Here is a 23,504-nt window from a genome sequence, read left to right as displayed (position 1 = left end):
GGTGACGTGTATTCAGTAAATAACAAATCAAAAACACTTTTTAAATCTGTTAAAATCAAGCTTAAAAATCTGGGTTACCTTTGCGCTGCGATTAAAAATACTGGATTGATTCAAATTGGAGAGTAAATTATATTAATAATAAGGATTAGGATGACCAAGTATGGAGTAGTCCATTGTTAATAATTAGTTTAAGATCTTAAGTTAATTGTTGAAATATCGGGTGAGGCATAACTTTTTAAATTGTTGTTGGTGCCACATTTGTGCAGGAGGTAGTTATCAGCTGTGTCCGACTCCTTTTTTGTTTTCTGGGGAAAAGAACAGATGGGGTTGCAGCCAAGATTACTGCTGCACCCAGAAAATTAACCAGATGCAGTGCATAAGAAATGATTTCTGGAAATGTGGTTTACCCTGGGGAGGAACAAGAAAAAAAAGTTGGTGGAGATGGGAAATAAGTAAAGAAAAAAAATATGTAATTATTTACACACAAAACATAGACCACTGAATATGCATGAAATGGAGGAGAAAATAGCAATCCACATTTTGTGGCTCATATACTGTTAATATGATAATGGTATGACAAATTACAACAATCTTCAAACAAATTGGATTATTTTTCGGCAAATGTCACATTTATACTGAGCGTCCCATATGCACAACTAATTGTTTTTAAGATATATCAGTTAACTGATTCTGCGTATAGAATTTCAATCAATTAAATGAAAAATGACCGTTCAAGTAATTACAATAATTTAAGAAAGGGTAAAGCATTCATATGTTTGCTGTTCACCAACACTCACTGATCTGTTGGTCTCACAACAAAATGAACAAAATCAAGGAATACTGCAAAAACACAACAAAAGTAATCCCTGAAATTGTTTTAACCCCATGTAAGAAAAACAGGTGTTTTTTCAGTCAGCATAAACCAATGGAACTAAATTCTTAACCTATGGAATCATGTATTGTGATCCCCAAACTGATAAATATCACACAATAAAAATAGAATTTAATGTCACTGAATGGAATAGTTGTCCTGGGTATCAACAAAGAAAGACAAAAACAAACTATCCTGCTAAAATAAAAGAGAAAGACATGTTCATTTTGCAATGCATCAAAACTTTGGTAACCCATTAAATTCTCTAGCTATTGTCCAGTCTTGCTGTTTTCCTAGTGAGAGTAGCACTTGTTAATTTTGGAAATCTGTACCTTGTTTTGAAGATTTATCATGAATAAACAGTTTCAGTAGTCATCCTGGGCTGAGATTTGAACTGATAGTGCCTAGGTAGGAGTGCAATGCTGCTATCAAGTGACCTCTCAGTTTAACTGTCTCTAACAAAATGCAAGTTCAAGTCCTGTATCAGTTACTTTGGAAGTACTTATTATTTGAAAAAATATTGGCAGTATGACTAGTAAACATTAATTTTAAACATTTTTTTCTTGCCAATTTAAGTGAGGGGCATGTGCAACGAGACCTGGGTGTCCTTGTACACCAGTCGCTGAAAGTAAGCATGCAGCTACAGCAGGCGGTAAAGAAGGCAAATGGTATGTAGGCCTTTATAGCGAGAGGATTCAAGTACCAGAGGAGGGAGGTCTTGCTGTAATTGTAAGGGCCTTGGTGAATATTGTGTGCAATTTTGGTCTCCTTATCTGAGGAAGGATACTCTTGCTATAGAGGGAGTGCACCGAAGGTTTACCAGATTGATTCCTGGAATGGCGGGACTGAAGAATGAGGAGAGATTGAACTAGTTAGGATTATATTCGCTTGAGTTTAGAAAAATGAGGGGGGAATCTTATAGAAACCTATAAAATTCTAACAGGACTGGACAGGGTAGATGCAGGAAGGATGTTCCCAATGGTGGGTGTGTCCAGAACTAGGGATCATAGTCTAAGGATATGTATTAAACCATTTAAGTCTGAGATGAGGAAAAATGTCTTCACTCAGAGAGCAGTGACCCTATGAAATTTACTACCACAGAAAACAGTTGAGGCCAAAACATTGTGGGCGTGATTCTCCCAAAGAGAACAAAGTCCCATAGCGAGCACGTTTAGCCGCGTGTTTCCTGGTGCTTGCAGTTCCGAGAAACACATGGCTACTCTATGCGACTTGCATTGTATAAGTGGCCTGAATGGGAAACATGCGGCCGAGGCCACACATAGCCCCATTTTGTATAGTAGGCAGTTCCGGCGAACAGTGTAGCGAAAGATAAGGACGTCATTTTTAAATGGCGTCCCGATCTCCAAGGCCCTCGAGGCAATCCTCAACCTCTCCCCCCCAGCCTGATCACACTGTAGGAGGGGCCCCAGTCCCTCCCCCCGCCACCCCCCCCCCCCAACTCCCAAGCAGGGCACCCCTGGCCCGATCGCGCACACACAAAAAATGCCAGCTTGGCACCTTGGCAATGCCAACCTGGCACCCTGGCAGTTCCCATGCCATCTTGGCAGTGCCATCTTGGTAGTGTCAGGCTGGTACCCAGGTTGCATAGCCAAGGTGCCAGGCTCATGTTGCCAGGGTACCCAGGTGGCGCCAGCAGTGTGAGGGCACCACCGTGCCCAAGAGGCCTGCAACTGGGGGCCTCCGATCCCCTGGGAGTCCCCCACAAATGCTGGTGGGACCAGTGATAATCAGTGCTCATCCGAGGTTTCGCTCTAATATGCAAACTTGCCAAAAAGTGATCCCGCCCACAATAAGTGGGATTTGCATCACAATATCCCGCGAGATCGCTTTGGACCTCGGGAAGTGTTGTGAGCTGGGTAGATCCCGGGAGTGGGGTCTCCTGGCTTTTATCAGCCACGCTGCGCAGCAGCGATTTTGCTTTTCCGGCGCAGCGTGGCTATTGGATCATGGGATTGTGCCATGTGCGTTTTCAAGAAGGAGGATAATAGAGCTCTTGGACGAAAGGAATCAAAAGGTATGTGGAGAAAGCGAGGACAGGTTACTGAATTTGATGGTCAGCCATGATCACGATAAATGGCTCGAAGAGCTGAATGGCCTGCTGCTCCTATTTTCTATGTTTCTAAGCAATATGTATTTATCTGATCACACTCAATTATAATTGCACTAAATGGACAAACTGATCAGCACTACATGAGACACAGCTACTGATATCTGAGTTATATCAGAGTTTAGGTCACGAGTACGGTTTCCATTTTGGGCAAGACCTTCTGGCTCTTCATGCAGGTGGCAGCTTCTGGCCCTGCCAACGGGGTGGAATCAATGGGAAACCCCATTGATAACAGCGAGACCAGAAGTCCTGCTGCCGGGCGACAATGGGCCACCTCCTGCCACTGAGAAACACGCTGTGTGAGGCCAGAGACCCCTGCCCAATATATTCATCAGAATTGGCTCATTGGGGAAAAAGGCAATATAAAACTAGAATATTGGACCTTTTCACGAGGGGGTTCAAAACTATCGGGCGGAATTTACCGGCTGTTCACGCCGGCGGGATATTCTGGTCCCACCAATGATGCAACACCGCCTCCAGTTCCCCGCTGACAATGGGTGCATTCAACTGGAAATGCCATTGACAACTGTGGAACCAGAAAATCCTGCTGGCGGGCTGCCTGCACGACCAAGAAACACACAGCGGATTGCTCGGTAAATCCTGCCAAACATTTTATTTTGTTTTTTCTTTAAAGCGGAAGAAAACATTGCAAATTAGTTCCCACTTACAACAGGAAGTGATTTATAACAACCACCAGTGTACCACTGCAAGTATTGGACAGACAAAAAACATTTGCTGAATTTTTTCCTTTGTCTGTCCAAACGTCTGTTGATGCTCAGTTTGTCACCTTGGCTCATGAAGAAAGTTAAGAAGCAAATCTGTCAGCAAGGGCTAAAAAGTGTAGAAGAACACTTTGAATTTCTTGTCTTTCTTTCAACTCAACTAAGCTTGCGGTGTATAGACACCTCCAAACAGTTGACCCTTATAGTTCAGAAGAAATAGATGTGAAATAGAAGAGTTTACTTGAAACGAAATTAAAATTCCAAGATCAACTGTGCCATGTATTTGAGTCCAAAGTGAAACAATTGTAGGGAAGGCAACAATCCTGGCCTCCCTGTCATTGAGTACTCTTGAGGAGGAGCCAGCCTCAGAGTGCACATGTCTCTTTGCCAAAGTCCCTCACTTGAGGACTTAGGTGAACCAGTTAGAGGTGAATATGCCTGGTATGTGGCCCTGAACTTGGAAATCAGGAACCATAAAGTTGACTGGTATGTCACAAGCTGCTCCTTGCATGGTACTCCACTGCACTGATGCAGTTGTCTGCCATATACCTTATGAAAAAACTCTCAGACTTGAGATGGTAATTGCTGGGAAGTGTTACCTACAGATATATGATTAGGCTAGACAAACAACTGCTGCCAAAGTTCCATATCTCCAACTCGTGAAACTTGTTCGATAAGTTATGGTATGTGTCCATGTTGTGCTAAGAAGGTGGCGGAAATGTGCGCTTAAATATTTTATGGCAGAACTACGGTGCTCATCAAGCCACTCTTAAGGAGGCCCGAGTGCAAGATAACCAGTTAGCAGGGCTCACACCTGTACTTATCAGTTGTCCTGTGATCAGTTCATGACTGTCCACGTTAAGAGGAAGAAGGAGGGATCTGTATGAGATTGCCGTGCCTCCAAGTAGATGTAACTGCCAGTGGAAGTTTAGAACTCTGTGGCAGATTCATTAATCCAGTACTTAACCTGGACATGTCTATGGTACTTAAGATACAGTTGATTGTCCTGACAAGCTGGTTCATTAATGAAACCTGGAAGGAGAGACTTATCACTGCGGCCTGAGATTCTTCCCATTTGTTTCCACAAACCCCGCAAGTCAGTGCCTTAATTGCTAAGGTGATCTTGCCATTGCTCCATGCTCGTAGAAATGTGATCTTAGCTTGTTAAACTGCAACAGCATCCTTGCAATTGTCCCTAAACCTTTGCTTTGTCAACTTGCATCAACATTTTCTGGATTTGCAAATGCGCTGTATGTCTACTGCAACAGAGCTGTTCTCAGGCAAATAGAAACTTATATGGATTTCTCAATAATTTGTATTTTAGAGTCTTAAGCATGGTACTAGATTTCTACACATGTTGGACATTCAACTGTCCAAAGGAAAGTGTCAAGTATGCTTTCTGACACCAGCAACTTGCAAAATCACTAGCACAGCAACAAATCTACGGATTTTATGGAGTTCCATGTAGCGAAGACAAAACTTCTGAAACTTTTCAGCCTAATCCAAATACATTTTGCAGTTTTTCCATCTCCATGACATTTTTACTCTGTATTACAACTGCCTTGCTTGTTGCAAGGTACAATTACAATAGACAGGTGTACTTTGTAGAATTTTGTCACACAACCGTCAAATCATGTGAGTAAGTTACTAGTAAATGTTATTGCTTGATATGGATTTAAGATGCTATTTCAATCATTTGTACAATGAGCTGGAAAAATAATTAAAAAGAGATAAGTGATCTCATTAATATTATGCAGGATTCATGGGGTAGCAGCTGTGCCATGATGGCCAAATAGATAGTTTGCATGTTACTCACCATACACTAAGCATGATTCTCGTATGAAGCTTGGCACGTTTTCAAAATGTGTTCAAATTGACTGTAAATTGTCTTTTGAGCAGTTATGTTGTGCTTTTTTTTAAAACATATATATCTTACTTTAAATCACACAGAAAATGAATTTAGAGGTGAGCTGCTGAATCAAACTTGGACTCAAGGAAGTACTGAAAAGCTCAGAACTTGTGAAACACCCAGTAACCTGCATAACAAACACACCAAGGTGACAAAAAGGTTTCCACTCTCTCAGTGAAACATTTGCTGTAGTCATGCTGTAAATAATAGTGGAGCTCTGCAATGGCCCCAACTGCTGCTGAGGCAATCAGGCATTTCAACACTACAAATAACATAATGTATATTGTACATATTGCATATAATATGCCTGGTTCCCAGAAAACCGCTGCACGTGCTTGCTTTAGAATTCTATTCAGAATAGCAATCTGAGAATTATTGCATCTGCATCTTTTCCTCCGGCACATAATGCAGAACCAGAGCACACTGAAAATTCGGAAAATTTAAATTCTGGGATGCTGATGCCCGACATCAATTTACGTATTATTTCCCATGGTCATTTGTTAATTTCCACATTATGTTTTTATTCTCTGTTTTCCCCCAGCCGCCCAAAGAAGGAAAGTCAGTAGAAGAATTAGATATGTAAGATAATTTAAGTGGGATGCTACAGCACTTTAAATCAATAGATCACTTCCTGCAAAGTACCGTAATTCAAAAGACCGAAGAGTGTCTATATCTAGAACGTCTGTGGCCTCATATTACATATAAACACTTAAAACCTATGGGGTGCTTCAATATAAAACCTTTATTAACAATCATCCTTCTCAAACCTTCTTTGCCTCTTTTCTGTTAATATTCAGGGAAGGAATACTGTCTTATTATTTGTTTCTGCCAGATCAACACATATATATAAATTTAACATATCGTGTGTACTACACATTAGAGTTTCATGTGGCATCTATTTTAATAATTTATTTGCTGAAAGCAGCAATTGCCAAGTCATCGTACATATAATTTGCATTGCTGCCAAATTTCAAATGTATGTGAATAAAATGCTAAACAGAGATTTAGCTGAACTTAGGCCTCCATAATGAAAAGTAATATGTCTATTGTGAAAAATGCCGCTGAGATCACGGAATTGCTGAAGTCCTCTATATTGAAAACCTAATAAATAGAATTGCAGCGTATCCCACACCTGCTCCACTGCAGTAAGTGCAAGGCATGTTACCAATGGGAATTTTGCACTAAAAATAGAAATTAATTGTGTTTTCTAGTATTGCTGATGTGATAATACAGTATTGCATCTTTCTGTCTTTAACATAACATATAGCATAAAATATGATAGTATGTCATGTCCACAAAAAGCAGGACAAATCCAACTTGGCCAATTACCACCCCGTCAGCCTACTCTTGATTATCAGCAAAGTGATAGAGGTGTGGTCGACAGAGCTATCAAGTGACACTTACTCAGCAATAACCTGCTCACTGACGCTCAGTTTAGGTTCCACCAGGGCCATTCAACTCCTGATTTCATTACGACCTTAGTTCATACATGGACAAAAGAGTTAAACTCAAGAAATAAAATGAGAATGACAGCCCTTGATATCAAGGGAGAATTTGACCATGTGTAGTAGTATCCAGGAATCTAAGCAAAACTGGAGTCAATGGGATCCGGAGAAAATCTCTGCTGGTTGGAGTCATACCGAGCACAGAGGAAGATAGTTGTGGTATTTGGAGGTCAGTCATCTCAATTCCAGGACATCTCTGGAGGCGTTCTTCAGGGTAACGTCCAAGGCCCAACCATTTTCAGCTGCTTCATCAATGACCTTTCCCCCATCATGGGGTCGGCACCAGGGATGTTGGATGATGATTGCACAATATTCACCACCATTCGTGACTCCTCAGATACTGAAGCATTTGTCCATATGTACATATGCAGCAAGAGCTGGACAATATTCAGGCGTGGGCTGATAAATAGCAAGCAACATTCACACCATGCAAGTGCCAGGCAATGACCATCTCCAACAAGAGAGAATCAAACCACCTCCCCTTGATATTCAATGGCATTAATAAGGTGACTGACCACCACTTTCTCAAGGGCAATTAGGGTTGGGAAATGTATGCTGGCCTAGCCAGTGATACACACATCCCATTAACAAATATTTTAAAAATTAACCAATCTTAAGTATATCAGTTACTTTGAAGAGTAACTTGCTCTGCAAAGTAAGTAAGCCCATAACTTACAATCAATGATGTTATCAGAAAAATATTTCGGTGCCAGTTGTTTAGATCTGAAGCCCCATAATTTCCTACATAAACACATCTGCTCCTCCAACTTCTTCTCCTTTTTGACTCTCATTAAAATCTACTGTTTGGCCCAAGCTTTTTTTTATCACTACTTCTAATGTATTTTTTGTGGCTGAAAACTCTTTTTTGCCTGATTACATCTCTGTGAAGTTCCTTGCGATATTATAGACAGTTGCCATTGTTTGTATCAAATTCCTCTTTCTGCTATTTTATCAGATAAATAGATTAAAATAAATCGGTTGATGGCTCCATTAAAATAGTGGAAAGAGGATTTTGGTATGAGTACCTTAAGCATTTATAACATAATAATTTAGAATAAATACTACAGTAATTCCTTTTTTATGTCTTTGGAAACCGATCTGATCATGCATAGTATAAGCTGCATGTATTTGAGGCAAATTAAATCTACAGTCCATTAACTGCAATTTTTTTGTTTCACAGATGAACCAAGATGTTGATGAAAAGAGGCTGCGCACCCGCTCAAAGGGAATCAGGAGTAAGTATAACTACCTTTCACTTTCTGTAATGTTTTGGTACACAATGGTAGCTACTGGAAGTTTTGCAATAATTTTACTGCAAATATTATGACTGCAAGTTTCACCAACCAATGCAGGTACAATGTAATTTAGTACGATTGACCTTAGAATACCCTATAAAACCTATATATACTGATGCTGCAATTTTCATCTTGCTTTGCAATGCAATATCCTATCGCAAAGATTTGTCCATCTATTTCAATGTTACTTTTATGGTACTATGTTTGAAACTTTATTGCATGATTAAATTTAAATGTCAGTTATATCACAATATATTGTATAATGGCTCATTAGCACTTATCTTTCATATCAAGCGCCTCTTAAAACTGAATTATAATTATTCACTCTTCTTTTTCATCAAATTGCCCAGTACCCGTGGAGCCTGTGGGACAGGATATAAGGTACGATGAATTCTTAATATTCAATTGGATGGTGCCAAGCTTCTTGAGTGTTGTTGTAGCTGCACACATCGAGGCATGTGGAGTGTATTACATCACACTCCTGACTTGTGCCTTGTAGATGGTGGACAGGTATTGGTAGGGGGGTGGGGGGGTGGGGGGGGGGGGGGTCAGAACATGAATTATTTGCTGCAGAATCCCCAACCTCTGACCTACTCTTGTAGCCACAGTATTTATATGACTGGTCCAGTTCAGTTTCTGGTTAATGGTCGCTCCCAGGATGTCAGTAGTGGGGATTTTCAAGGATGGTAATGCACTTAATTGTCATGGGGAGATGCTCAATGTTGTTTGCTCTCAGGATAAAAAGTCTGTTATACATATAAAGAAGTGCTGTACATTGGGAAGGATAAAAACTCAGAAACAATAGAAGTCCAGTGTCTCTAATAACACTTTTATGGGATGTTTGAATTCTGAAAAAGTTTTCTTGTTGGCATAGTTGCTCACCAAAATATAAATTCAAACCTTGATCTAGGTGGATGTAGTAATTTGGCAAGGGGAAGGAACCAAGGGACTATAATCTGTGAAGTGAGTGTGACCTCTTTTTTAAAAAGGTGAGCGTTGTCCCAATCTCAAAGGTAACCAATTTGGCTTGGAGCATTGGCTTTTTTATAGGTACAATTATAACAGCCAGGTAAAACATTGTTAGAGACAGGCTGTATAAAATGTCTCCAAATACTGTAGGGCATGTAAATAAGTTGTATCTGTGGGCAGTAATTCAAAACTGCAGGCCTACCGACACCCAAAACAGTGGCAGAATTGAAACTTGTGACATTTCTTGTGCATCAAGGTCCTAAGAATGAACAGTGCTCAACATTAAAAATGAAAGATTGAAAATGATTATTATTTTTCACACATTTTTGTAATGTAAGGCTAGAATGGGCACAGAAGTTGGAATTTCCATCTTATGCCTATCTCGCTTTTTTCATTAAAATTATTGACTGGAGTTTTGCCATCCCCAAAGCCAAGAAGAAGATTGCAATATTGTATTGTGCTCTAATTTACAAAAGTGTTGATCTTGTATTCACTTTATTGTTCAGCTGCCCTACTCCAGGATGTAATGGCTCAGGTCACGCTAGTGGAAAATATGCACGGCACAGAAGGTAAATATCTCTATTTTTCCAAAGTTAAGGACCATGGCCCTAAAATTGCATCATTGGATATGAGTATGTTCAAAATGGGATAGCAGAGAGCGGAGTTTAAATGCCTTATATCTCATGGTGTAATTTAGGGGCCTGGATTTGCTGACAATGTTCCTTCAATATTTAAAAACTTGGAATAGTTGAAGAATCTATTTAAAGCACGTTTACTCAAACTTTTATGTTTAAAAAAAGATGCCTTTCAATCAACTGTAAAATGATGGTCTTTTTATTATAAGTTCACAAGGCTGCCCTTTGGTCAAGAAAAGGAAAATACAAGACATCGATTCTGATCAACCCCTAACCAAAAGGAAATCCCACCCATTAAAACTCGCTTTGGATGAAGGTTATAATGGAGATAGCGATGGAGTAGTTGAATTGGACTTAAAGGAAGAGTCGGTTGTAGATGAATCAGAAGAAGCACTTGAGGTCGAAGACGAAATACAAGAAGAGGAGGAGGAAGAAGAAAAAAATATGGAAGAAATTGAAAGCACTGAATCAGTACCAGGTGCAGTACAAATTACAAAGATCTAGGGAAATATTACAATTAATTTTGAATCAATGCTATAACATCATAAAGTAATTTCCAGATCACCATGATAAATGCAGCAAGACCTTAGGGCATTTATAAGGCAGCACGGTAGCATAGTGGTTAGCACAAATGCTACACAGCTCCAGGGTCCCAGGTTCGATTCCCGGCTGGGTCACTGTCTGTGCGAAGTCTGCACGTTCTCCCCGTGTCTGCGTGGGTTTCCTCTGGGTGCTCTGGTTTCCTCCCACAGTCCAAAGATGTGTGGGTTAGGTGGATTGGCCATGCTAAAATGCCCTTAGTTTCCAAAAAATGTTAAATGGGGGTTACTGTGTTACAGGGATAGGGTAGATACATAGGATTCAGTAGGGTGCACTTTATAAGGGGTGGTGCAGACTTGATGTGCCAAATGGCCTCCTTCTGCACTGTAAATTCTATGATTCTATAACAGTTTGGTGAGCACCTGTTGCAGTCCATATGTTCCCATCGCTGTTTTTTTCTGAGCTAGAACCAATATTTTACAAGCACCTATTGTTACGTGGAATTTCTTAGTTAGACCTCTTCCTCTGTGGAGTACAGTAAGAAGTCTTACAACACCAGGTTAAAGTCCAACAGGTTTGTTTCGATGTCACTAGCTTTCGGAGCGCTGTTCCTTCCTCACCTGAGGAAGGAGCAGCACTCTGAAAGCTAGTGACATCGAAACAAACCTGTTGGACTTTAACCTGGTGTTGTAGGACTTCTTACTGTGCTGACCCCAGTCCAACGCCGGCATCTCCACATCTGTGGAGTATGTGAGCAATGGCCTTGAAGGGGCAAGCCAGTCTTAACAACATTCAACTTTAGCAGCTCCATGCTCCAGACCCCAAACAATCATTAGTAGTGCTGAGAGATCTTCTAGAATAATAACTCTGTGTAAATTTATGTGGGTAAATTGGATCTGATGACCATTTTGTGCAGGATTATAAAGATAAGTATGAGAGTCGTTAACATCTACCCATTTTGCACTGCAAAAAACATTCAAAAGATCAGTGTAATCCTCAGAAACTAAATCTTAAATCTGTTTATTAGCTTAATGTAGAATGATACCGTAGTGCATTTTGAAGACTGCTGCACTTTGGGCATCACACTGCAAAGTGCTAGAAGTGTGCATAAAGAAAGACTGTTATTTGATGCCAGTTTCTTCTGACCCAGAGCTAGGAATTTACAGATACCTGACAATCTGAAAACTTCATTCACCAACCTCTAATTTCTCGAACCAGCCTCAAGATTTTCAGCATGTACTCAATGTGGCTTTAAAGGGACAGGCCATTTTAAACAGTTTCATTTCAGTAACAAAGGTAACACATTGCATGGTTATCTGATATAACACTCCTATCATTATTAAATGGATATTATTTGACTTGCCATGAACAGTGTCACAGGTGATCAACTAGTATAAGTGCAGTAAAAGATTTAATGATACAGTTCTGGGATATTCTTCTGAAAGTACACAGTCATAATGGAAACTAAACATATATCATTTTCCTTTATTGCAGATGCCAGGCATAAAGGGAAAGATGATAGGCATTATTGGGAGGATGGAGCCAAGAATGTCAGTACTCGAAAGGACGATTTTGTTAACTATCAGGAATTAGTTGCCAAATCACTTTTAAATCTTGGCAAAATAGTAGACGATACTGCAATTCCTTCATTCTCTGATAAAAAGCCAAGTAACAGTGAGTCACAACCTCCAGAAACTTGCATTTATACAAAAGACAACACACATCAGGAGACAACGGAAGAAGAAAGTGATTCTGGGAAGGAAATTATCGAAAGTGAGACTGCAACTGAAGATTCTGAATGCGAAAAGGAAGTTGACCAGGACCATGACTCAATCGAAGAAAACACAATTGAAAATGTCCTTCCATCTACCGATGAAACAAATGAAGAACAGTGTAAAGAATTTAAGGACACAACTGATTCCTCTCACTGCAGTGAGCGGACAATTGTTTTCCACCAAGAGGTTGATGGAGCTGACAAGCAGGATATGGAGGAGAAGAAGTCCACTGATGTGCAATACAAGGACAGTGCTGAAGTAATAGTGCAGCTATCACAAGAGAAAGAACAGGACATTCATTGTGAAGGACAACTAAAGTCAGAAAGCTCAGCAATTGCAGAGGACAATCTGGAGGAATGCACTGATGAGAGCGAGAGTTTACCAAAGTCTGCAATCACTGAAGAGTTAGAAATTTATGACATGATGACAAAAGGAAATCTTGGACTACTAGAGCAGGCCATTGCTCTGAAAGCTGAGCAGGTGAAGATGAAGAGAGAAGATGTAAACAGAGAGCCCAGCAGGATATCAGGGGAACAAATGAGGCATATTCACATGGAAGACAAGCCAAATAAATCTTTGGATTCCATCAGGAAGAACCTTTATAGTAAAGGTAAGTGGCAGGTTGTTGCCTGGATGACAATTACTTGATTATTCTATGTACATGGATTTAATTTTCAGTGCAGTGTACATTGTTATTCCACCACATTGAGCATAAAACGTGCTGTACCGTATGCATAAAATAACTGATCACACACTGAGCAAATTACACAGGCTCTGCAGCTGTGCTAGTACTGAAGCCAGAGCTATTAAACACACTGAAATAATTCTTTGAATAATTCAACCTAATGCAGTATAAAAACACAAAATATTGTAAAAACAGCAATTGATTATAGCTTTTTGGTATTTTACATTTGTGAAAAGTGAAGCGAACTTAAAAGTGACTTATTATTTATGCATAACATATCCAGCTGGTAGTCCACAGGATGACTTACCGGCTAAGTGCATTTAGTGATGCTATGTAGATGAGGAAGGTCCAGTGTCTCTTCCGATCATGCAGTGATATGCAGGGCTGGTTTAGCTCAGTGGGCTAGACAGGTGGTTTGTAATGCAGAACAAGGCCAGCAGCGCGGGTTCAATTCGGCTTACCCGAACAGGCGCCCGAATGTGGTAACTTCATACTTGTGACAATAAAAGATTATTATATTAGGAAGGGTGCCAGTGAGGGAAGTCAGAGTTGGCCTCTGCACATGGGCAGTAGGGAGGGTGTGGAGCTACCAGATATTCTGATTTTGATCTCTTATCAAGCAACTTCAGTTGAAAGTCTAGCTGTAAACATTGGTCTGTACATGATTAAAAGGTCCTGCCGACACTTTTAGTGTCCAGGGTTATTCTGTAAGAAAAAAAATTCTCTCTCTTCGAGGTACAAATCGCTGTTGCTGCCAAAAGGGCCCCAACGTTTACCAGGCGAGAACAAATAGGGAGAAAAAATAAATCAAAGGCTTGTAAATTGAGATGGCTGGAATTCTCTGGTCTTTGCGATTTACTTTTCCCGTTGGCAGCGCATCCCCATCAGCGGGTTTTGCAGCGGCATGGGACGGTTGCAATGGGAAATCCCATTGACAAGCGGCAGGAAGATAAAATCCCGCCGCCAGCGAACGGCGCGCGGCCGAGAAACACATGGTTGGGGTTCCAGAGAATCTAGCCCAATGTATAGTCCAAACAATTTGTGTGCTTTTTTTCCTGTATTTCCTGACTCTACTATTTTGTGGAGTCAATCACCTGTTCAGGATCAATGGACAGTGCCTCTGCTGAAATAGCAGAGAAGAATGCAGACAAAGGCACTAAATGTTTATATGTTAGTGTCACGTTGTAATTTCAATATCAGAGATTCAATGCATAAAGAATAAGCCATTTGTGATTGTGGTTGGAACAATAAATTATTGCAGGGGGCTTTGATACAATTGGAAGAACATCAGTAACATAACAATGAATAATGCAGTAGTCTATTTATTCCACGTGTGATTTATTTTAAAGATTTAAATCCTTCTTGAAATGACCATTAAGTAACAATTTGCTGGAGTGAACTATATATATATATTTTAATTTCACATTACTGAATAGTGAAATTATAATTCACATCCTTGGAATAATGGACTTTTACCCTCGTTATTAACCATAATCAACTGCAACCCGTGTAATTTTCCATATTTAATTGAATTACATTTTGTTCAGTGAAGATTGTATGAAACAATTATCATTTAAAATGTATCTTCAAATGTTCATTAGCATACAGTTAGCTGAATGTTTTTATACTTGAATGAAACTTTTTAAAATTCACGAGCAAAAAATGTACCTATCTTTGTAGATGATTGAGGGGCTCTGTAGTTTTGTATAAGATAACAAACAGCAGATAAAAGGTCAATCCTGAACTCTACTTCAAATTAAACTCAGATAGTAGGACAAGGAGAAACAAAATCAAATTAATAAAAGATAAATTTCTGACTAACGTCAGGAAGTTCTTCACACAAAGAGTAATGGACATATGGAATCTGCTTCCAGGTAAAGAGGTGAAGGCAAAAAGCCTGCTTTTGCATGCTGCTGGGAGACCAGTAGGGGATTTCTGGATGGAGGAGATGGCCGGGTCACCTTCAGCATGTGAATCTACCTTGTGTTCTTCCCTTGGATTAAATTGTTGACTGGTTTAGTTTACTAACGAGAAAGAAAAAAAGGCCTGTACCAGCAAAGTAAATAGATGTTAGTATTTTATCCAAAGCAGGGTTGTGACAGGGTCTGCAGCTTGCACAAAATCATGCTTTACGAGCTCCCTGTGACCTTAGAGGACAAGCTAACGACAGGGAGCACACAAAGGAATTCTTAATGTTGGTGCTTTTATACACATGGTTGTATAGATCCCTCAAGGTCGGAGAAGAGGGAGATCAAGTGCCCAACGCCTGGCTGTGATGGCACCGGTCATGTGACAGGATTGTATCCACACCATCGTAGTCTTTCTGGATGTCCACACAAGGATAAAATACCTCCAGAAAGTGAGTATCTGCTTTTTGTGAGATTAAGCTGTTTAATTGAACTTCACAGCGCTGCAAAACAGGGTTTGATTTACCAATTAGTACTTCCAATCCAGAACTTCATAGATTTACCTAGGCGATCTTACATCTCTTATTTATAATGGACGGAAAAGCATGGGAGTTTTCACCCAAAGTTCCCAAATTCACTCCCAGAAGACAAAGCTGTGACGCAGGAGTACCAATTTGTAAACTTACCCTTGTGTGTCATTGACAGCAAAAATCATTGGCAGCAATTATATTGTACAAACAAATTATTTTCTCACATTAATTATCTCTCTGGTATTTTAAATGGAAGTGTGAACCCATTTAACATAAACGGGTGCATGCCTCCATTATAATACTGGAGGAGTTTGATATGACTATGCAAAGTATTTGTGCATTTATGTTTCTGACAACAATTGTTAGATCCAACTTAGTAATTTTCTGCTACTCATGGGTTTCGGGTTGATCATGATGAGTTATTATTTATAATTTTGCAATGCAAAATGTGTAAAGGTCAATATTGGTTCAGCTACTGATAATGAAGATCACTTTTAAATCAAATTAACTGTGTGAAAACAGCCTATTTTGTTCATAAAAAGTAGCCTTAAAGCAGTGAGTACATATTACATAGAATTACACAAAATATGCAGCACAGCAACAGGCTATTTGGCCCTACCAGTCGACACCAGCATTTATGCTTCACTCAGGCCTCCTCCTATTTTCCTCATCCAAATCTATTAATTGACCCTTTGGGCGGGAGTTTATGACCACATTGCCACATTGCGCTTGAGCGGGAGTGCGATGCGGCCGTTAGATCATGGGAGAGGCCGAAATCGGGAACCGCACAATCGGTTTACGGTCTAACCGGCCCGCACCCGTCGGTGAAATTGTGGCAAGAAACCAACAATCGCCATTTAAAGCCAATCTCCATACAATTAACGGGAACGCCACCCTATCTAATGGCCTCCCGTGACCTAACCTTCTCCCCAGAAAGTGGTCATGCGGGTGACGATTAGTACTCCTTTTTAAAGATGTGGAGAGTTGGAGGAATGGATGCTGTGGGGATCCGAGCCCGGGGGCACTGGGGTTGCTGCCCCAGTGCAAGCGGGAGGTGGTGGGAAGCCCCCGTAGTGGGCGGCCTCGGTCGTGTGGGGGGGGGGGGGGGGGGGGGGTTGGCCGCCATCAGTGGAGGGGAGGGACACCCCTGGGGTGGTGGGTGCCACAATCAGAATGTGAAGCCTGGATTGCAGGAAGAAGGCCACGGAAACAGCAGCCAACATCCGAAAAACCAGGGGCTGTGCCCCAGCACCGGGGACATTTCCATGGCCAGAGGGTGGGTGTGTGCACCGGGGAGGGGACCAGCGCCTGGTAACATTACATGCGGGTGTCTGGGACACAGGGTCTGGCAGTCTGATGACCAGAGGCCCCACTGCAGCCGCGGGTGTGTGGGCAGGGCCTGTTGAATGGCAAGGTGTGTCGGGTGGGGGTGGGAGGGGGGGATCCCGGGGTAGAAGACACCACTGGTTGTCAGTCTCTCACCCTCTCCAACTCCTTACAGATATTACACAGGGTGGATGATATCTTGGATCCGCGGAGGCTGCCTCGGAGGCGGTTCACTCGGGAAAGCTGGTGGCCGCCGTCGCCTCTTCGTAGGGTGGCTCCAGGTTGGCATCCAGCACTTCCTGCTGTTGGGCGGTGCCCGTTGGGCCCTGAGTGTCACCTCAGGATGGAGGGACAGCTGGATTGAGACCTGGTTGCCCCTGCATCTACTGGCTCTGCCAACGTTAGTGGCTCCTCAATGTCTGCACCAAGGCGTTGATGCCCTCGGCAGTGCTCCTCAGTGATTGGGATATGCTCTGGAGTGCCCCGGCAAGGTCCACCTGTGACCGGGACACTTCCTCCAGCGACCAGTACATGCTTTGGAGTGCCTCGGCAATGCCCACCTGAGACTGGGATATGCTCCTCAGCACCTCAGAAAGGTCCACCTGGGTCTAGGACACGTTCCCCAGCAAGTCAGACAAGCTACCAAGACCCTCAGCCATGGCTGTCACTGACTGAGCCACGCCTTGGACACCACCTCTCATGCTGCCGACGTAATGCACCAGGCTCTCCAATGCGGTCGCCACTCTAGCAGCGTTGGCCACAATGCTATGCATTGCCGGCATTATCTCCTGCACCCATATCCTCTGGGAATCCTTCCATCGACTATGGAGTCCCGCTGACATCCCCCTCTGAATATCATGGCCTCACCCTATCGACTGCATCAGCTCTGGATAAACCTGGTCCAGAGGCTCAGCATCTGACGGGGCTTCAGATGGTCCTGGAAGCCAGCTGATCTCCGACTGCTGGCTCGCCTGGGCGCTCCTGCCTCCACCTGATGTGCCTCAGCAACTGTGTGGTGCTCACCAGAATATGCCCCAGAAGCCTGACCACTACTATCACCCATTGAGGCGTGTGTCTCTGCACTGGTGGAGGGTGAAAATGACAGTGTACAGTTAATATAGTGGTCTCCTTGGAGCTCTCCTCCGAGGTGTTCTCTCGGGACGCGGGGAGAGGGGAGGGCACTCGAGTTGGGCCGGCACCGCCGGATGTTGGTCCTGCGGGATAATAGACATGTGGAAGGGAAGGATCGTTCTGTATGGTATTAACAACTCACGTGTGACCGGTCATCTGGGCGGTGGCCGGTGGATCCTCACCTCAGTTTAAGTGCTGCTCCCCCTTGTCGGCGACGAGCAGTGCCAGTGAATCAGCCGTTGGGACCATCATTTGTGGCATGAAGCCCATGGGCCTCGTTAAGTGGACCAATTAATGTTTGATACTGGTGACCGGCTCGCTGGGTCGAGTGTCGGGATGCTCACGGCAGTTCCCACTCGCTACGACTTAGAAACCTTTGCGTAAAATCAGGCCCTATATTTCATTCTTCTTCCAGGGTGGTGGTGACATATTGGTATTGTCACTGGACTAGTAAACCAGAGAACCAGGTGTAACACTCTGGGGGCCTGTCTAGTAATGGCCATGACACCATTGTCAATTGTCATAAAAACCCATCTAGTCTTACTATTGCCCTTTAGGGCAGAAAATCTGCCATCCTTACCCAGTCTGGCCTACATGTGACCCCAGACCCACCGCAATGTGGTTCGCTCTTAAACACCCTCTGAAATGGCTGAGCAAGCAACTCAGTTCAAGGGCGACTACGGCTGGGCAATAAATGCTGTCCTTTCCAGTAACACCCACATCCAATGAAAGAATATTACAAATGTGTTATCTAACTTTCCATTAAACAAATATACACTATTCATCTCAACTACGCACTCTGATACATGTATGATAATAGTGAAAAGTTCTGTATGAACTGAGCTATTTGATAAATAACAATAAACAAAATCAATACCACTGAGCTTACATTAACATAAATGCATTTGTCCCAGTGATGGAACTATTTGCATGGTATTATCAGTGAGCTCCTGTACCTTGATTAGTTGAAAACAGTGCCACTAATGACAGCCAAAGAGATATGGGGGGTGATTCTCCAATATGGAGCCCAAGTATTCGCGCCATCATGAACACCGTCGCGATTCAGAACGGTGCGAACCGGGCCCGAGTACGATCGATTCTGGTCCCCACAGGGGGCCAGCACGGCACTGGAGTGGTTCACGCCGCTCCAGCCTCTATTCCTGGCGCCAAATGGGCGCCGCGCCAACCCGCACATGCGCAGTTGGGCCACGCCAATCGGCGCATGCGCAGGGGACTTCTTTAGCGTGCCGGCCCCGACTCAACATGGCGTCGGTGCCGGCCACGCCACAAAGTAGGCCCGGGGGAGGGGGGAGAGGCCGGCCCGCCGATTGGTGGGCCCCGATCACGGGCCAGACCCCATCGGAGGCCCCCCCCCCCCCCCGGTGAAGGAGCTCCTCCCCCCCCCAACCTCCCCCCCCCCCCCGCCCACAGGCCGCCCCCCGACTGGTTGCGGCGCCGATTCTCCGGCTCGGCGCGGGGCTCGCAGAATCGCCCCCATGTTTCTCTTTTTGTTCACTTCTTGTGTTGTAAAATATTCATAATTTAAATTGGTGCTATTCACTGCCTCCGTGGTTTACTTGTATGTAAAATAAGCTTAGAGCTGAGTCATACAGACCCGTAGGTTCTAAGTCCCCTTGCTAGCCTGTGCTGAGTTCATAGTGGCTATAAGTGGTACAATTGGCCTCAGTATTCCTGAGCAAGGAAGAAGAAAATCATTCAGGGTTCCTATCCTTGATTGCTATCCAATGACCCCTGCTGGAAAACTCTGAGTGTGAATAGTGTGTGAGGATAGAATCAAATTCCCCCGTGATCCCCTCCTCCCAAGGTTAAATATCCTGCAACATTCACATATAAAGAATAGCCACTTACCTATCTAATGCTTCTGATTTGGTGCATGAAACGAAACCTCGAGCCAAAAATAAAACTGCCAAACAATTTACATTTTACAAGCTTCATCTGAATGCCAGCATGACGTAATGATACTACTTATAAAAAGGCAGTCAGTGTTTGATACTTTTTGTTTTGCAATTGCTCATTCAGTCCTTGCCATGCATGAAAATGTTTTGAAGTGTCCCACACCAGGCTGCACAGGACAAGGGCATGTCAACAGCAACCGAAATACACACAGGAGGTAGGGACGCTTTCTTCATTGAACTGATTCATTATACTTTGACATAACTTAGAGGTGAAAGATGCTGCAGAACAATTGTACAACAGTGTTTTAGAATGGATGTTAAATCTAGCTATTAAAATATTTGATTATTTTCAAAATCCTTTAGTTCTTTATTTAACTTTGGGAAAAGATGGCTTGTGTCAATTCTTTTGGATTTTCAAGGATTGAACAAATGATTTCCTAATTTAGAGAGCAGGCAAGTAGTTGGTATTGTACATTAATGCTTCAGTGCACTATACGGTGCAGTCATGGTTAGTCTGTCAGCAGGTGAAATGCTGGACAGTTCCCTCATGTAAGGGAGGAGAATCAAAACGTTACCAACAACTACCTAAAGGCAGAGACCTGCGGGCACATTGTCACCTGTTTCATTAGTACGATAATATCTGTGCTTTCTGAAACCAATTAACAGTAACATTAATTATGGTAAAATAGTTTTTAAAAAGAGACAGAACAAATTGCCTTCTTTCAGGACCTACTATCTTAGAACAGGTTTCTAGAAGCTATGCAAGACTGATCGGGTTAGAGTTCCCTGGAGGAACTTCTGCAACCTGAAGCCCCAGCCAACCTGGAACTCTCATTAGGTTGACACAATGCGACTCATTCACACTGTGCATGGCTCAATGCAAGTACTCAGTGAGGGGTTCAGCCATAGAGAGCCACAAGTTGCCATGTGCCACTCTCAGCCAGTGTTGACTTTGCGTATGTCCACCGGGGGGTACATTTAGACTCTGTCTTTGGTTTCGGACAGAGGGGGAAAATTTGCTGTTTCTGATCATTGTCCAGTACCTCCTGAATCACAACTGAACCTGATCTTGTCCTCACCTAACATTTGGGCACACATATGGAGCAGAAGCCATGGTTTCAGGCCTTGGTCAGCTGGTCCAATTGTCACACATTCACCTGCATGTCAGAAAGTCGTGGGTTCAGTTTCAGTAGTTTGCAGGACCTGAGGTGCATATGCCAGGGAAGTATTTTGGAGCATTCTGGAATCATGAAATGTGCTATATAAATACAATTTCCTTATTTTTTCTTTATCATTAAGTTTCTGCAATTAAATATAGAGTTAAGTGTACAGAATCTGGAAGGTAATTTAATAGTTACCTTGATGGATAAAAGGAAATACTGAAGTAAGTTTATTTATTTGCAGCATTCTAGAAATTAAGGAACATATTTCCTGTCTGGTATTTTTTCTGTGTGGCATGCTTATAATAAATGGGTTAATCCTTACATTCAAAAAATGACAGATGGATTAAGTACAAGATGTGAAGGACCATTGACACAATGTAGCCCAAAATAGTTTTAATGCAGTTTTTAAAATATATTTTTGATGCAAAGCAATCCTCAAAAGTGTAGCTAACTTAAATTGCTGCCTTCTTTGTCGCAGCCTTTCTGGATGTCCCATTGCTGCTGCTGAGAAGCTGGCAAAATGTCATGAGAAACAGCATAACACTGAATCTCCCAAGAGCAGCCAAAGTTCTGACAGAGTGTTGAGGTAGGTTTACTACACCAAAGGGCCAAAGGCAAATCAGTGAAAGATGCAAAGGCTTGAGGAAACACCTTCTGTGCGCCACTATTTAGTTAATCAAAAAATCAATACCAGATATCCTGTTTCCGTACACAGATCCTGAAATGGCATGGTCTGCAAATTATTCTTTACGTTGACTAATAATATATTTTTTGTGTTATTAATTTTAGCATGGAAACTTTGCACACAATTTTGCGAAAGCTGATTTTTAAAAAGCAATGTAAACAATATCTTTGAATATGCAAATACATCTGCATACGGGTATATTACAAATTCACACTCGCAGTACGTAGCTTTCCTAGCCCAGGAGCGCTTAACGGGAATATGGGCACAGAAATCAGCATATTCTGCAGGATTTTCCATCCATTGGAGAACAATCCAGCAGATTCACTGACCTTCATCCTTGAATTGAATTGCGGATATTCATTTCCATTGGGGAAGGTCAGCATCATGTGTACAAATTTGTAAAGTATCAGAACAGCGGATATTGCATTCATTTACATGTTTTCATTTGATAGAAACTCAAATAATAAATCTAATAAAATATGAATGGAGTGTATCAATCTCAGTAAAGTTTCCACATTTGGCATTCAGGTAGATTACTACAAGGTGCAGCCATGATAATACAAATTGGGACAGAAGAGCTATCTTATTCTTATGACAGTCTGAAAGTGAGCTGAGATCCAGAAATGTCCATTCTAGGAGAAACTGGCAGGCATTGTCAGCTTGATTAAGTTTAAAATTCTTCTTACATTTTTGCATGAACTAATAATGTTTGCACAAAATTAATAAAATTAAAGGTGGCTTTGCTCATTCAAAATGGCGGCCACGATTCTCCGGAGCTGCTAGCCTCAGGCGGGATTCACAGTGGCCTGTTGAATCGGGTGCAACCGCCAAAACTGGATTCTCGCTGGGCATCAAATCTGTCGCAGGTCTCCCAGCTGCTGCTCTTGGCCCGATCATTGGCCACAGCGGGCAAGAACCTGATTACACCTCATCTACATAAATTTAAATATAATTACCGGGTTTGAGGCCTGATGCACTGGCCTCCCGGTATGCAGCGCTCCTCCCCCCTTCCCAGCTGGATGTCCCGCAGGCACCAATCTCTCCTGGTCCTGATAAGCGGGGACCAAGCGCCATGCATTGCATGGGGGAGGGGAAAGAGGTGAGTACCCTCTCTACACTTGCCTCCAGGTTGCCAAGTGGAGTCCTTTTGGAGGTAGGGGCCAGGCTGTGTTGGACTGCAGGGGCTCAGGTCAGGGGTCTCTCCTTGAATAGGGTTTGTGTGGCAGGTCTTTCCTGTGTAGCTTTAAAAATCATTAAACTCTCTTTCAACATGTCAGGTTGTAGTTAAAAGTCTTCCCTCTGATGTGTTTGAATCCTCCGATGTCTCCTCCAGCATGTCAGTATTAATATGTCATATGAAGGTGAACGTCTTCCCTTTGATGTGTTTGAAACCTTTGAAGTGCTTTTTTCACAGTCAATTTCAATCCCCTTTAACTTCCTCAATCCTCTGAGAAACCTAAAAGCTTTAAACTTCATTTTTTACATTCAATTTCATGGTCCGTTACCTTTTACAAGCCAGGTTCAGATTGACAGGTCCAGGCTAGTTCAAAGGAGGCATACTGTCTGAGAATTATGGCAGCATTCTGTAAGAGTGCTGCTTCCACACTTGGTCTTTCTATGAAGCTCTTCAGAACAAGAAAACAGCCTATTTAAAATAATCGTGGTTAGAAGTAATACCTGCTCAAATTGGAAGCACCAGAGTTAATGAATATGATGAGCTATAAAAACAAACAAAGCTAATCCCTTCTTTGAAATAGCCTGGCCCTGTCAACCAAGGAGTTTGTAAAAGATAATGGGCCATGAAATCGAATG

The 23,504-nt window shown here is 42.4% G+C and overlaps 1 protein-coding gene across 7 annotated transcripts in view; it reads left to right on the top strand.

Moving 5' to 3' along the window:
* myt1b (myelin transcription factor 1b) overlaps nucleotides 1-23,504 on the top strand; it is a 97,130-nt gene that overhangs the window by 7,649 nt on the left and 65,977 nt on the right. For all 7 annotated transcript variants that reach the window (XM_072514943.1, XM_072514945.1, XM_072514940.1 and 4 more), the window contains exons 2-10: nucleotides 5,672-5,778; nucleotides 8,316-8,370; nucleotides 8,781-8,811; nucleotides 9,906-9,968; nucleotides 10,244-10,512; nucleotides 12,069-12,959; nucleotides 15,259-15,393; nucleotides 19,969-20,059; nucleotides 21,486-21,593. In XM_072514943.1, coding sequence (XP_072371044.1) covers nucleotides 8,316-8,370; nucleotides 8,781-8,811; nucleotides 9,906-9,968; nucleotides 10,244-10,512; nucleotides 12,069-12,959; nucleotides 15,259-15,393; nucleotides 19,969-20,059; nucleotides 21,486-21,593 — 1,643 coding nt within the window. In that variant the 5' untranslated portion in view covers nucleotides 5,672-5,778. The remainder of the gene's footprint in view (nucleotides 1-5,671; nucleotides 5,779-8,315; nucleotides 8,371-8,780; nucleotides 8,812-9,905; nucleotides 9,969-10,243; nucleotides 10,513-12,068; nucleotides 12,960-15,258; nucleotides 15,394-19,968; nucleotides 20,060-21,485; nucleotides 21,594-23,504) is intronic.

The sequence above is a fragment of the Scyliorhinus torazame genome, chromosome 8 (genome assembly GCF_047496885.1).
Source record: "Scyliorhinus torazame isolate Kashiwa2021f chromosome 8, sScyTor2.1, whole genome shotgun sequence".
NCBI lineage: Eukaryota > Metazoa > Chordata > Chondrichthyes > Carcharhiniformes > Scyliorhinidae > Scyliorhinus > Scyliorhinus torazame.
The sequence above is the reverse complement of the archived record's forward strand: the minus strand, read 5'-3'. Positions and strand labels throughout refer to the sequence as shown.